This window comes from Aythya ferina (genome assembly GCF_964211825.1).
Source record: "Aythya ferina genome assembly, chromosome: 1".
Taxonomy (NCBI): Eukaryota; Metazoa; Chordata; class Aves; order Anseriformes; family Anatidae; genus Aythya; species Aythya ferina.
In genome coordinates this window covers 117,735,574-117,748,816 of record NC_140296.1, presented here as the reverse complement: position 1 = coordinate 117,748,816, position 13,243 = coordinate 117,735,574, and the positions used below count along the sequence as shown (strand labels likewise).

At 38.6% G+C, this 13,243-nt stretch overlaps 1 protein-coding gene across 30 annotated transcripts in view; it reads right to left on the bottom strand.

The window, feature by feature from the left end:
• ABI3BP (ABI family member 3 binding protein) overlaps positions 1–13,243 on the bottom strand; it is a 204,218-nt gene that overhangs the window by 6,082 nt on the left and 184,893 nt on the right. For all 30 annotated transcript variants that reach the window (XM_084521929.1, XM_084521907.1, XM_084521912.1 and 27 more), the window contains 3 exons: positions 4,792–4,871; positions 3,231–3,260; positions 2,032–2,193 (listed from right to left, as the gene is read on the bottom strand). In XM_084521929.1, the coding sequence (XP_084378055.1) occupies positions 2,032–2,193; positions 3,231–3,260; positions 4,792–4,871 (272 nt within the window). The remainder of the gene's footprint in view (positions 1–2,031; positions 2,194–3,230; positions 3,261–4,791; positions 4,872–13,243) is intronic.

Below are 13,243 nucleotides of genomic sequence, written 5' to 3'. Positions count from 1 at the left end.
TCTTATTTTATACATTGTGACTTCTGCAGCAATAGAAGTATAAACTCACGCTAAAAGCAAGGATGCAGAGACACCTTGTTGTTGGCTACCTTATAAAACAGCACATCTACACTGCACCCAAATTTCAAGCTTAAATAGTAAAACCTTAGGAGCTATTTTCAGTGTAATGTAGAACTAAGACCTCAGCATAGCCCTTTGCTACTGGCACGTTGCCGAGCTGGCTAGCAGTAGCAGATAGGCTTCTGCAGGCCTGCACCAGACAAGGTGTGACAGTGAAACACTTGAGAACAGGGTTTGGCTTCAGATTGGATATTTTCCCACTCTAGTCTAGAGGCCTGTGCCATGACAACCTCACTTAGGAAGAAGGGGGGGGAAAACCACGCTCCTCCTACATAAACATTTCAATTCCTTCCAATGTTGCGACAACTGATCAGCGCTGGTTGTAAGAATTCAAGTGCAAGAACCAGGCTTAGCAAGTATAATGAATGCAATGTGGCTACCATGATCTTCCCCAGCCAAGTTAAATCACCACCCTTCCAGCAAGAACAAAAACAATCTAACAAAAACAGGAAAATGGGCTCCTGCTATATTAAGCTTTCACTCTAAGATTGAAGTAGCTTTCATTGTGGTGTTAATTCACTTGATTTAGAGCTGAAGTCTAGTCCTGCTAGATTAGCACTGCTATTTCCTCTACTGGCTAGTTTTGTGATATGCTATGCCTCATTGCCAGCTTTTGTCATTTGATCACAGCTGCTTAAGTACAGCACCAGCTGGATGAATGATACCTCTGTTCAAAACTGTCTTTCTTATTCACATAATTGCCAAGACGTTATTTATATATGAGGTACTGTACTTGCTATTAAGGATAGGGCTTTCCTGCCTTGCTCATGTGGGATTGGTGGTGGGTGCAAGGCCAAGCAGCTCACGGTTCTGTTGGCACGGGCTGTCCTGCAGTCCCCCTGTTCTCTTTTCACTTTGTGTTACCACACACAGAGACCACTGAACCCTGCTCCTGTGAGGTGCTGCGCTCCGAGCTGGGGCAGCTTTGGGTAATGGAAGCTGATTCTTTCAGTCACAGTCTCTCCTAGTTAATTTGATCCAATGGGATGAATATACTACCTTACTTCCACTCAAAGACATGTCCCATACACAGCTGTATTACACCCTCTGTGCTCTGGATGCTGCACTAGCGCCATGGTAACGGAATTGTCAGTGCAGCTCTGATAAAGGACCTCATACTGAAGGAAGCCAGGAACTTTGGAGGGATTATAAGAAGTTAAAATATTTCTAAATATAGCAATTACAATCCATGTGAGATACAAAGTTCTGCTTAACTATCAATTAACTGAAAAACAATACTTTTACAGGCTTCTTCCCCAGCTTAGACACAGCGCATGTCACTTGATTCCAGACTTACATACATCATTCTCTAACAACCTTAAGACACAGAACAGTAATAAAACATATGAGGAGGGCAAAATGAGATCATGAACAGAAATGGGGAATGTGAAAAGGAAACAAGACTGTCAAAGCAGGTGAGTAAAACCTGTTCACTAGGGTTGTAGTTAGGTATCTATAAACCCCACAGTAATAAAGTAACCAGATGTTTACCAAATGGGATGGGAATGACTGAGCATTAATCCTAGTCTAAATTTAGGTCCTAATCCTCTATTAAGAACTATCCCAGGCTGTGTTTTAAATACAGATTTGGCACCTTTACAATATAAGCTATTGACTGGCAGCCATCTGATCTTTATCAGTTTTTTGTATGATCCCCCAGGATACCAACAGATCAGATGATGACCACACAGAAGTAAGTCTTGAGTCTGAAAATTCAGTAGCAAACATGTCAATGACTACTGAGCACAAACAGACTAATATTTATGACTAATCTGTCTGGTGACTAGATTAAACATACTTGATCACACTTCAGCAGAGCCCATCTTGTTAATAAACAGTTCTTAGTTCTGGCAGCCATGGTATTTTTGAGGAGTATAAAATGTGGACAACACTGACATGAATCTCTCTTACCTGTAAGTGAGTCGCTGAGGTATATCTTGTATCTCAAAGAATTACACAGCTGCACACCCACGAACTTCTTATACCAAGTCCTCTTTACATACTGTTTCCCTTTGCATTCTGAATAGGTGTCAGAATTGAATGGGATTTCAGTCCAGATAGCATCCTTTCCCACTGCAAGAAAGGAAGAGGCTGAAGTATGACGATGCATAGAAAATTATTTACAACAAATACATTCAAATAAATAGAATTAGAAAGCTCCATGGAGCGGAATGCACATTGAAGTATAGCAATACTTCAGAATCAGTCAGCTGCATTTTCAACATTAAAGGTATTTCAAGGAAGCACTGGAGTGTGCAGAGGTGATTGATGCAGCGAACTGCTTCTGCTCTGTGTGTCAGTGGAGCCAGTTTGAAATAAGCTCTCTAACTTTTTTAGGGGGACAATGTGCGTGGGCAAAATGTTCATTTACAAAGTTATGTGATACAGTCACTGTTTCTCAGTGGATTCAAGACAGGACAGTCAACTTGCAGCAAACCATATGTGATTAAAAACTTACATAAACATTAAGTGTTATGAATTATGTGGAAATAAATGCTGTCTCATTTTTTTTTTGTCAAGTGATGTCCACTACAAATGCGAAAAGCAGACTGCTTTGCTTGAATGGATCTCAGCTGTTCTTCAAAAGCTCAGTCTACCTCCTACCAAAGACAGCAAGAGCCTTATAAGTGGCCTAGAACAAAGCTGGATCAAGCCTTCCGAAGCAGTTTTTTTTGTTTGTTTGTTTTTTTTTGTTTTTTTCTAAAACACAATGGCAGATAAATAGTATCCTTTGAGTTGTGTTCTGTTAACTCACTTAAAACGTGTGAAATAGCTTATTCATTTTGCAGAGCTTTTTTTTTTGACTTAACAACAAGACAGAAAATATGAGGCTGTCCTTGGCTCATTTGTATATGTTGGTTTGAAGCCATCCCAGATGCCATGGGAGAACCACATCACATTGATTACATTCTGCTCAGGTAAACAAGTAGCCTGGCATGAATTCCTTACAAGAAATATGGGTGGAAAGAACGGACTCATGTGTAAAGGCTGCTTGATTCCGCAGTTCATTTGACTGGTGCAGTAGAGAACCCCACCACTAAAATTATGCTACTTCATTTCTGAAAAAAATATCTGATCAGAGGACATTATAATATACATAATAGTCTTACTTGAAATCGGCTCACTCACTCTTGGGTCCGCTGTGGAAAGAAACAAACATTCAATCAGACACCAAAAAATTAACTTTCCCAAAACTCCAATGGAAAAGCATTGGTAAGTAATTTCCTATAGCTGACAAATTGGTGAAACACAGTGTTTTGGAAGCAAAGTTCACTTTTGTATCAAATTAACCAAAGTAATTTCTTATGTTATGGTGTGACATTACAGCATCAACAAGCTCTTAAAAATGTTACTTATGGGACCCTGGATTCAAACTGGGTTCTAGTAAGACAAGTGTAAACCAGTTGCCAGTAAAACCCAATTCTATTGCCTTTCCCCCCACCTTTTTTAATTACACTGTCAAAAACTTGGGGGAAAAAAAGGACACTTCTGTAATGCTTGCTACACAAAATTTGGTTATGAAAGCCCAGAAGTGAGAAATTGATGTGTGCAATTAAGAAAAAATAAAACTGACTGCTTAATTTGGCCAAGCTAAATAGGAGACAGAACGTAAGCCTTGTCATTAATGAAAATTGCACTTGGCATAAACATTGTTTCAGTTCTAACAATCCAGGTTACAAAGAGTGTATTCACAGTTTTTCAGTATGTGTGGCTTCATCTGAACTCCTCCCTGTCTAATCCCTTGCTCAGCCAAAACTCTCATCCATCCATCAGTGACTGAGCAGTGATCAGGACTATTATATTATTACACCTGGCTCAAAATGCGGATCAACAAAGTCCTTTTAAACAGACTACACCCATTTGGAGTTGAATATGGTCCTGAAGTGCCATCAAACAATAAACACTTCTACACAAAAGAAGATACCTGGTTTGTACAGCGTCATTACGTTGAATGTAGTTAGCCAGTTAGCCTCACTATGAACTCAAACACAGAAAGCAAAGGCATTTTCTGATTCTCACCTTTGAGTCAGCTAGGACGTAAGATTGGGAACCAATCAATGGTCAAAATAGACTCGTAAATATGTCTTTAACAGTTTCACAGGAAAGTAAGAAGGATGGATGAAGACATACCAAGACCATCAACTTTTCCAGCTACTATTTCTCAATCCTCTTTTCAGTCTAAAGACAGCACTATTACAAACAGCTTTTTTTGAACAGGTAGAAAAAGTGCTCATAAACACACCAGCCCCCAGAAAAACTTTGTTCCCTATCCAGAACATATTAATGAGTTTGGTAGACATAAAAGGTCAGAAATATGAATCCTAAATGAATGAGCTTTCTTTAAGGATAAAGCTAATTTCTTCACAGGGAATGCCAGACTCTCCATGCTCCTGCCTTTTTTTTTTTTTTTTTCCTGCAGTCTCTCCATCTTATACCCTCACACAATAGAGCTGTGATCTCAGGCTGACCTTCCAGCCATTAATATAACAGGCTGAGTAGTAAAAAAGAAAACTATCTGGAGATTGAAAAGATCTCCAAGAGCATGACCAAACCTATAAAATGAAGCAGGAGAGCCTTTCACATATCCCTGACAAATGGATTAAAGTTGCTCCACAAACTCTCATACAAGAGCCACTGTAAATCAGTCAGCAGACTTTTGGAAGTTCTTACCTGATTCCGTACTGAAAGACACGACATTGCTACTTGGACCTTCACCAAGTGGGTTTTTAGGTTTCACATGGAATTCATAACTGGAGAATAAAAAAATAAAAGAAGAAAATTTTGCAAACCAAGCATTCTTTTGGAGTCCAGAGCAAGCAAACTGCTAACACACACCTTGGTGCTACTCCTCTTGGAGAAGAGCCAAAAAGCCTTGTTTCTTGCTCTGAAAACACCGAGACATTCTTCATCCTATCTGTACAAGGCCTCTCCGAACATGTAATTTACCAACCCTTTTGAAAATTCTTTGCTCATATACTATTAATGTCTGAATTAATGCACCACCAGTTTAAGTCCATCACCTCTTACACGTGCAGTTTCAGTTCTGGCAAAGGGAGCAGTTCAGGTGAGATTCAAAACAATCTTGTAAGGAGAGATTGAGTAAAGCACACTGCTATTTATTTGCACATTTTTCAGCCACGAGAACACAAACTTCCAATGCAGCACCTCCTAGGCCCACCAACAGTGACAGAGTGAGCCAGTGGTGAAATGCAAGGCATGTCTTCTGGGACAGAAGCTCAGCCAAGGCAAGGATCCAATTTCTTGAACGTATGTTAACACTGAATATATGAAGCAATTAAAAGACACTGTGCAGTGTCACCTTATCTTTTCACCTTATTATCTCACAACATCAGTCTATGCTGCAGTTATCTCATCATCTCTCTTCCTCACAACTCTGTTCGGAATCATTTAAGTGCTAAGAAAACTGAGTAAGGTTGAAGAAAAAAAATCCAAGCCAAATTCCTCTGCTCAAGGCTCTCCCACCCCTCACACTTGCTTAATGTTGACAGGCAAGACAAGATTGTTTCTAACTTGGCAGCTCAGCTGAAACTTGGATGTTCAGTTAGATGCTGTAGGTAAACAGGTATTGAAAAACAGCTGCAAACTTACAAATGTTGCACAGAAGACAACAGCCCCATGGGGCAGGAAAGAGAGTTACAAGGGGGCAAGCTGAGCATGGCTACAATCTCACATCAACAGCAGAGCTAGGAACACACACTTATTTCCTGCCTCCCAGCACACGCCATCTCAGCAAAGCTGCTTTTCTGCTCTCCTGACTCCAGGTTGGCAGCACCTGGGAATTGCTCACTGCTCAGCAACAGCTCAGTTTCTCACCTGTACCTGTGCCTACCTGTAGGAACTGCAACGCCCTCCCTGCCAAAGCACCCTCACCAGTAGCATGTCAACACCCAGTCAACAGCACCCGCTTTATGCTTTCCCAACCAGTCAGAAGCAATAATCTGCCCTACACGTACCAGCCACAAATATTTGTCATATGCTCTGGGTGCACGCATGGTAAAGCTCTACAATATTTTTTCATCAGCTAGAGATACAGAGGACACGAATCAAAAGGACTGTAGTGCTGGAAAATGGACCCTAACTTAGAGACTGAAAACTGAACAAAATGAGAATCCCTGAAGTTGGCAATTAAACCCTCAGCTCTCGACTCACGAAGGATCACTTATTAGTGATAACATGGTAGGTCATGGCTGTAACACAGCATTTTAATGTACTGCTGAGATTGTTTCCAAACAGCATTTTTTTTTTTTTTAAGAAAAAAAAAAATACCTCTCTGCACGGTTGGAAATTTGTAAACTCCATTTACAAATCTGTACAAGAGACACAATATTCAATCCAAACTCTAGATTACTTCTCATTACTTCTTGGCTCCTGCAAAACCTGACAGCTCACTAATTAACCTCAGTGGACTAACTGTGCAGTACCAAGTAACTGTTTTCCATCCGCAACATGTCTAAGACAAACTTAGAAATTGCTTACAGAAGCAATTACCTTTATTTCTAGGGTTTTCTTTTATTATTTTTTTTTTTAAGGGGAAAAACCCAACATTTTTGGTCAAATATTGTCACCTAGTAGGAAAGGTGGCTGCTCAAAGAACTGCAGCACAGCAGTTGGAGATCCCTTCTGAATAATCAATGATGAAGACTCGCTAATATATTGGGTGTTCTAAAGTAATAGCTAGAAGACGCATTTTGGACAATGTACAATTTAATGCATACCTTCAAATGTAAGTCTCCAGACAAGTTCTCTCGCTTCCATCACAGCAGGGTCACAGCTAAGTCACTGACTGAACTCTGATCACTGATAGCTCAGTATGGTATGTTCTACTGCTGTTATGGGCATTTATGGTCTAATTTTATAGATGATAGTCATATCTTTATGCCACTTCATATGAAATCAAGAGAGAGATTTTTGCCTAGGATTCCTGATGTAGAGTTGGATTTTTTTATTTTTTAATTCCACAGCAATGGCTACAAGGAAAGGACAAAAACTGAGCAGGTGCCATGCTTTTATGGAACTGGATTGGGCAGTAGGAGGGATTTGGAAAGTAATGATGCAACAAGTGTTGAATTAAAGATCTGTAGATGCCAAATCTGGATCTCACCTGAATATTTAAGGGTTTTGCAAGTTATTTTCCTCTATCATCCGGAAAATCAGGAGTTGGACAAGATGGTGGAGAATTTAGAAAAAAAAATAAGGTATTTTGCTGATTTTTGTACCAATATATTGTCCTCAGGAGCTGATATGTCCTACTTGGAGTTAGTAACATTAAGCAACATACTTCATTGGAAACAGTCCTGTTCCAAAAAATTTGAATCCATGAACTTGGACCCATCAATTCTCTAACTCCATAAAAAGACCAAAACAAAACTGAAGTCTAAATATTTTCCAAACAGTGCTTTTCAAACTGTGGTCTAGGGACCACTAAGATCTCCGCAAAAGGTCAAACCACAATGGGAAAGCTATGGCAAAATTTAAGTAAAGAACTAAAATCTTCAGATTTCAGCCCATATAAACAGAAAGAGAAAACTGCAAAAGGGGAAAGTAATAAAGTTATGTTCAACATTCAGTTTAACGGATGGACTTTAAAAAAAAAAATCACTTAGGAGAGCTTTCTAATCATAATATTAAAGAGCAAGTTTTGAAACTAAAATATATACAAATCACCAGTTTTGTGATAAGTGTTTTCACAGGTACCCAAACATTACAGCCTCCTTTTCCTCTGCCACACCCGCTCCTGGAACTGTAGCAGTGGCTGGAACAGTACAAAAACTAGAAACGACCACTTTTGAAGATGAGACAAACTTAACTAGTTGACTGAAAATTGAAAGGTAGAGAAAGGTGAAGTTAGACTGTGTTCATGGTGTGACAGACTTTATAGATCTGACTAATTTTCAAACCATGGTGTGGCTCTCTTCAAAGAAAACTATATGAAATCTTCCATTTTGTGTGTCAGGTGGAAGATCTGAAAAGCTGAAGAAGAAAAGCTTCAAGAAGTGTAGTGTCAGAATAAGGGATAATGGCTTTAAACTAAAGAGGGGAGATATAGAATAGATGTTAGGAAGAATTTCTTTACTCTGATGGCAGTGAGGCTCTTGAACAGGTTGCCCAGAGAAGCTGTGGATGGATGCACAATCCCTGGAATTAGGATTTGGGCAACCAGGTCTGGTGGAACGTGTCCCTGCCCATGGCAGGGGGGTTGGAACTGGATGATTTTTAAGGTCCCTTCCAACAAAAACAGTTCTACGATTCAATGAAAATAGAAGTAAAATGGTGTAAAAATAAGGGTACTTGCTGCAATTTTACATACTTCCAACAGAAGCTACAAGGGAGGGGAAAATTGCCTGGAGGTTCAAGAAAGTATGTAGGGCAAAGTTAATAAGGGGAAATAGGAAAGCTACATAATGATTATCCCATGTCTACATCATAGGTAGACTTGATATTCATGAGAAACTGCAGCCTATATTTCATCTTTATATCTGTGCACTCACGATGCCAAAAGATCTGCTGCCCAATATAAGTAAGCAATTTAACATTTCTCACACCTCTACACTCCTTAAGAATGCCATCCTATACACCTGGGAGAGGACTAGGCCTCCCAAATCCTCCCATACTGCAAAGACAATAGAAGTCATTGTGCAGATTAAATGGACTTGACTTAACAGTAATTACTATGCAGAGCATATTTTTCCGCCATAGGAAATCACTATTCCACATGGAACTTTGGCAGAGGTAACTGTTCCTGCATTTCTCAAGTCATGCAAAAGGAGAAGATGGAAGACTTCAGCACTGAAAATAGCTGAAGAAAGTCTTTCATCACAATATTGAGGACTAAAGGAGCTGAGCACAGTCCTAGGACATCAGGTCAATAGGTGGGGAGGTGCCGGTGGCTAAATAACAATCATGCAGGACTGCCCAATGTATTGAGCTTCTCTCTGCAGAGCATGCTTGACAGCGTGATCACACAGAGCAAACAAAACTAGGCATAAGAGAAGGAAATATTTTCTTAATAAATAAATAAATAGCGCTGAGCTTGTTTGAGGAGTCCTTCTCCTAATTAGGTTGGAAGAAGAGCCAAAAGAAATGGGCAGTGCTTACATGTGAACCCTGGCATCAACAACAATTTATTACAAAAGCCTGTAAGCCTTGTAATAGAGTACCAAAAAATCCAGTATTTTTCTGTAATCTTCATATTCCTATCCTAACACTGTTGAAGCTATCACTGTAATTCTCATCTCATGACACTTGCTGTTACCAAAATCTAAGCTATCTGCATTGGGAGATTTTTCTCTTCTATGTGGTTAGCACAATTTGGATACTAACTGCAATACCACACAATACTTGACAATAATACTTGGCAATAATGACATGAGCGGGTACATATGAATTAATGCCTATAAATTTATAAAAAGCTTACAGCTGTGGTGATTTAGCCTACAGGAGAGAAGGCTCTGGGGAAACCTTAGAGGGGCCTTCCAATATCTAAAGGGGGCCTACAGGAAACGTGGGAAGGGACTCTCTTATCAGGGAGTGTAGTGATCAGACAAGAGGTAACGGCTTTAAACTAAAAGAGGGGAGATTTAGATTACATGTTAGGAGGAAATTCTCTACTATGGTGAGGCACTGAAACAGGCTGCCCAGAGAAGGTGTGGATGCCCAAGCCACCCTATGATTGTATTATTCAGTAGAGATTTGAAGACCTGGTATGATCTCTGAGTGTATTATAACAACATTCTCTTTTTTGTTTCATACCTTAAAGAAATATGAAATAAACTTTTGAAGGAAACCACCTACCACATCATAAAAACAGTTTGGTATGTGCATATATCCTACACTTCTCACCTTTACTTTACAGTTTTGTTTGTTTTAATTGATTGATGTTTTTGTGTGTGTTTAAAAGTATAATGATTATTTGTTTTATTCTGGTTTTGCATTTCCTGCTATTTTAATCCTCAAGACTCCTCATGACTGAAAACATACTCTACCTTGGGTCACAATCTAAAGCACAAATCCAAAGAGACTACTTCAAATGTGCTTTTAAGCACCTTTTTAAAGGTGAAAAGCATATTTGAAATCACCAAATTACTTAACCAGTCAAAGGATCAGAACCTAAAAGGAAGCTTTACATATATGTGAAATGCAAGCATCACAGACTCTTTGATTGTTCTTAATACTTTTTTAGATTAAAAATTTTTCACCAATAGACTGGTGCGACAGACACATCCCCTATTTTAATGACTACCTGAATTTCCTGAGGCCATTTGGCACATCTCTGACTAATACAGCAGAACTGCAGCCTTCATATTTTCCTTTATTACCTTCCAATTACTGCCAAAACAAACATGCATGAGAACTGTTTTCAACAACACCCAGACTCTTTTTTGAAGGCTTATATAGAAAATGGTGTTGCAAAGTTTCCTGGACACTAGTGGTATGTTCTATGAACTTAATTGCCCTTTAACAAACCACCACAAAGAAAGAGGAAATACACAACTAATTTAAAAAATATTTCAAGATAGAGCAGGGATACAGAGACTACATATTTTGGCAGAAGAACCAGCAGAAATACCAAATGATACTATATCAGATGATTGGGAGACTTAGAAAAATAAATCAATTTTAAGAAGTCAGAAACTCTAAGACTTTGAAAAAAAAAAAAACTAACTAAAATTCTTTCAGAAATGGGAAAAAAGAATTGGATGTAAAACAAAAACAAATACAAAACAAAACACACACAACAACAACAACAAAAAGCTCCAAAACAAACAACTGTATTTAACATTCTAGGCTAGAAAAGGTCCATGAAAAAAAGCTACAGAACAGTGAAACTAATCTTAATGAAGGAGAAGATGCAGATGAACACCATTACTACAAAGGAGACAGAATGAAGGAAACAAAAATCACAGTAAGCCCCTTTCTATATCAGGCTTCTCCAGCTCTATTACAAGAAAGCATCTCAGGGAGAGAAACGTGGAAAACTGAATAACGACCTTACTTTGACAGATTCACATATGGCAGATTTTGCACGACTATTATCATAGGAGAAATCACACACTTTCTTTCTTTAAGGGCAGTTTTTAGTTTAAAGCTAAGAATAGATAAAGAGCACAAAGAATGAAGTCTAGGGTATGCCAATGAAAACAGGTGTTCCTGTGGGGACAGCCCCATTAAAAAAAAATCAAAACCAAGAGACCTGTATGACATGTTAGATAGAATATTACAAATCTCACTCCTCAAACAACTGCTTGGAAGCTAGACTGTAATTGCTTTGACCAAAAAAATCAGTTTTGTGTTTTAGTTTTGACCATTTTCCAAATGGAGTAGATGATACATTTCTCAAAACACCATGAGAGTTGCTCTCAGCATGAAAAACATGAATTTTCCATATGAAAGACAAAAATTAAGCTGCCAGTTCATACTTTTCTCTGATTTTTCTTTGCTAAGAAATTAATAATATTTGCTTTAATATGGAAAAATACTTCAGCCTGCATTGAAGAAAGTGGGCAAAATTAACAAGATTGGAAACTACCCACATAAGATAAAACCATACAGTAATTTAGATTGAAAGGGACCTCTGGAAGTCATCTGGAAGTCACCCCTTTTCACAACAGGACCAAATTAAAAGCTACATTAGGTTGCCCAGGGTTCATTAATAAGCACACAGACACTCACTGCTTGAATGACAGAGTAAAAATTGAGTAGCTCAGTAATTAATTCAGCTTAACTAGAAGAAAGGAGGATGAATGGAATTTGGCTATCTCACTCACTTAACAAGAAGGACAAAGTAGGAAATAACTATAGTAAAAGCTGTAGAAAAATTGGAGCAAGAGTGATACTGAATTGAGGTTTGACTCAAATATGACCTGAATCTACTCTGAAATCCCTGAAGAATATGAAGGATAATAAAAGCTAACTGCAGTACAAACTTATAAATCAACAACAGTGTATATGTGATTAATAGCTCACAGAAACACGTATATAACAGAAACATTTCAGCAGAGGGCATTGGTAAAACAAGAGAAAGGTTTCCTCTTCAAGCACCAGCTAATTGGATATAACTATCTGTAAGTGTATATATTTATCTAGCTTGTATAAGGTAACCACACAACATGGTTTGAGAAATTTCAGGTAAAAGTTAATATAAGAAGCAAAATATTTGATGAAACTAAACAGCAATCAAGATCCAGAGTATCTGGAGCCAGGTAACTGATTAGTGCCAGGAACAGCAGCAGTTTCAAAACTCTGACCAACCAAATAATGGATATCATTAGTACTTTCCATGTTCCTAAAATTAACAGAAGTTTTCTATGGATTACACATGTACGACAAGACAAACAAATGACAGACTGCCCTAACGTACAAAACTTTTGCTTAAAAGTAACCTTCACAACTTGTTGTATGTACTGCAAATCAGAACTCATCTTCTCTTTTAGCCAACACATTTTTGTTCTGGACAGCTGCAGTCACACATGCAATTTTTCAAGGGAGACTCTCAGTCTCCCATTGAGACTGTCTTCCTAACAAAGTCCAAATTTCTTAAATTTCCAAGTCTGGCCATTAGCTCCTCATCTTTAAAATGCGCCTTCTCTAAAGGAGGAGGGGTATCTGGCTTACTGCAGAACTTTCCAGAAGTATAGCAGTATGTTCCGTTAGATGTGGGCATTAAGTTCTTTAGCTTCTGGCCAGGCACTGAATATCCTTCCTATCTATTTTACCTCAAGAGGACAACAGATCTTGGGCAATGGGGCTGCAAACCGTCTTTGTGATGTACTGCTCCTAAAGAGTAAACACTTGGAGAATTACAGGCTTCAACTGTAATTCTGCTGCTGTAGAACTTTCACATTCAAATTTACCCATAGCGACTGAGATATGATATCCACAATCATGTTTATTGTTTTTAAAAATCTTCATTTAGATCTGCATGGATTAGATACATGCTGAACTTTCTTCAACTCTGGAAGCACTGAACCTTTAGAGTGGCGTACGGGATTCACACGGCATCCCTGATGGCTTCAAAAGAGTTGGAAAATTAGCATCTCAAATTCAGCTTGTCAGCTTCTCCAAACTGTTTCATGGCCAAGAGGTTCTTTCCCAACTAATCCAC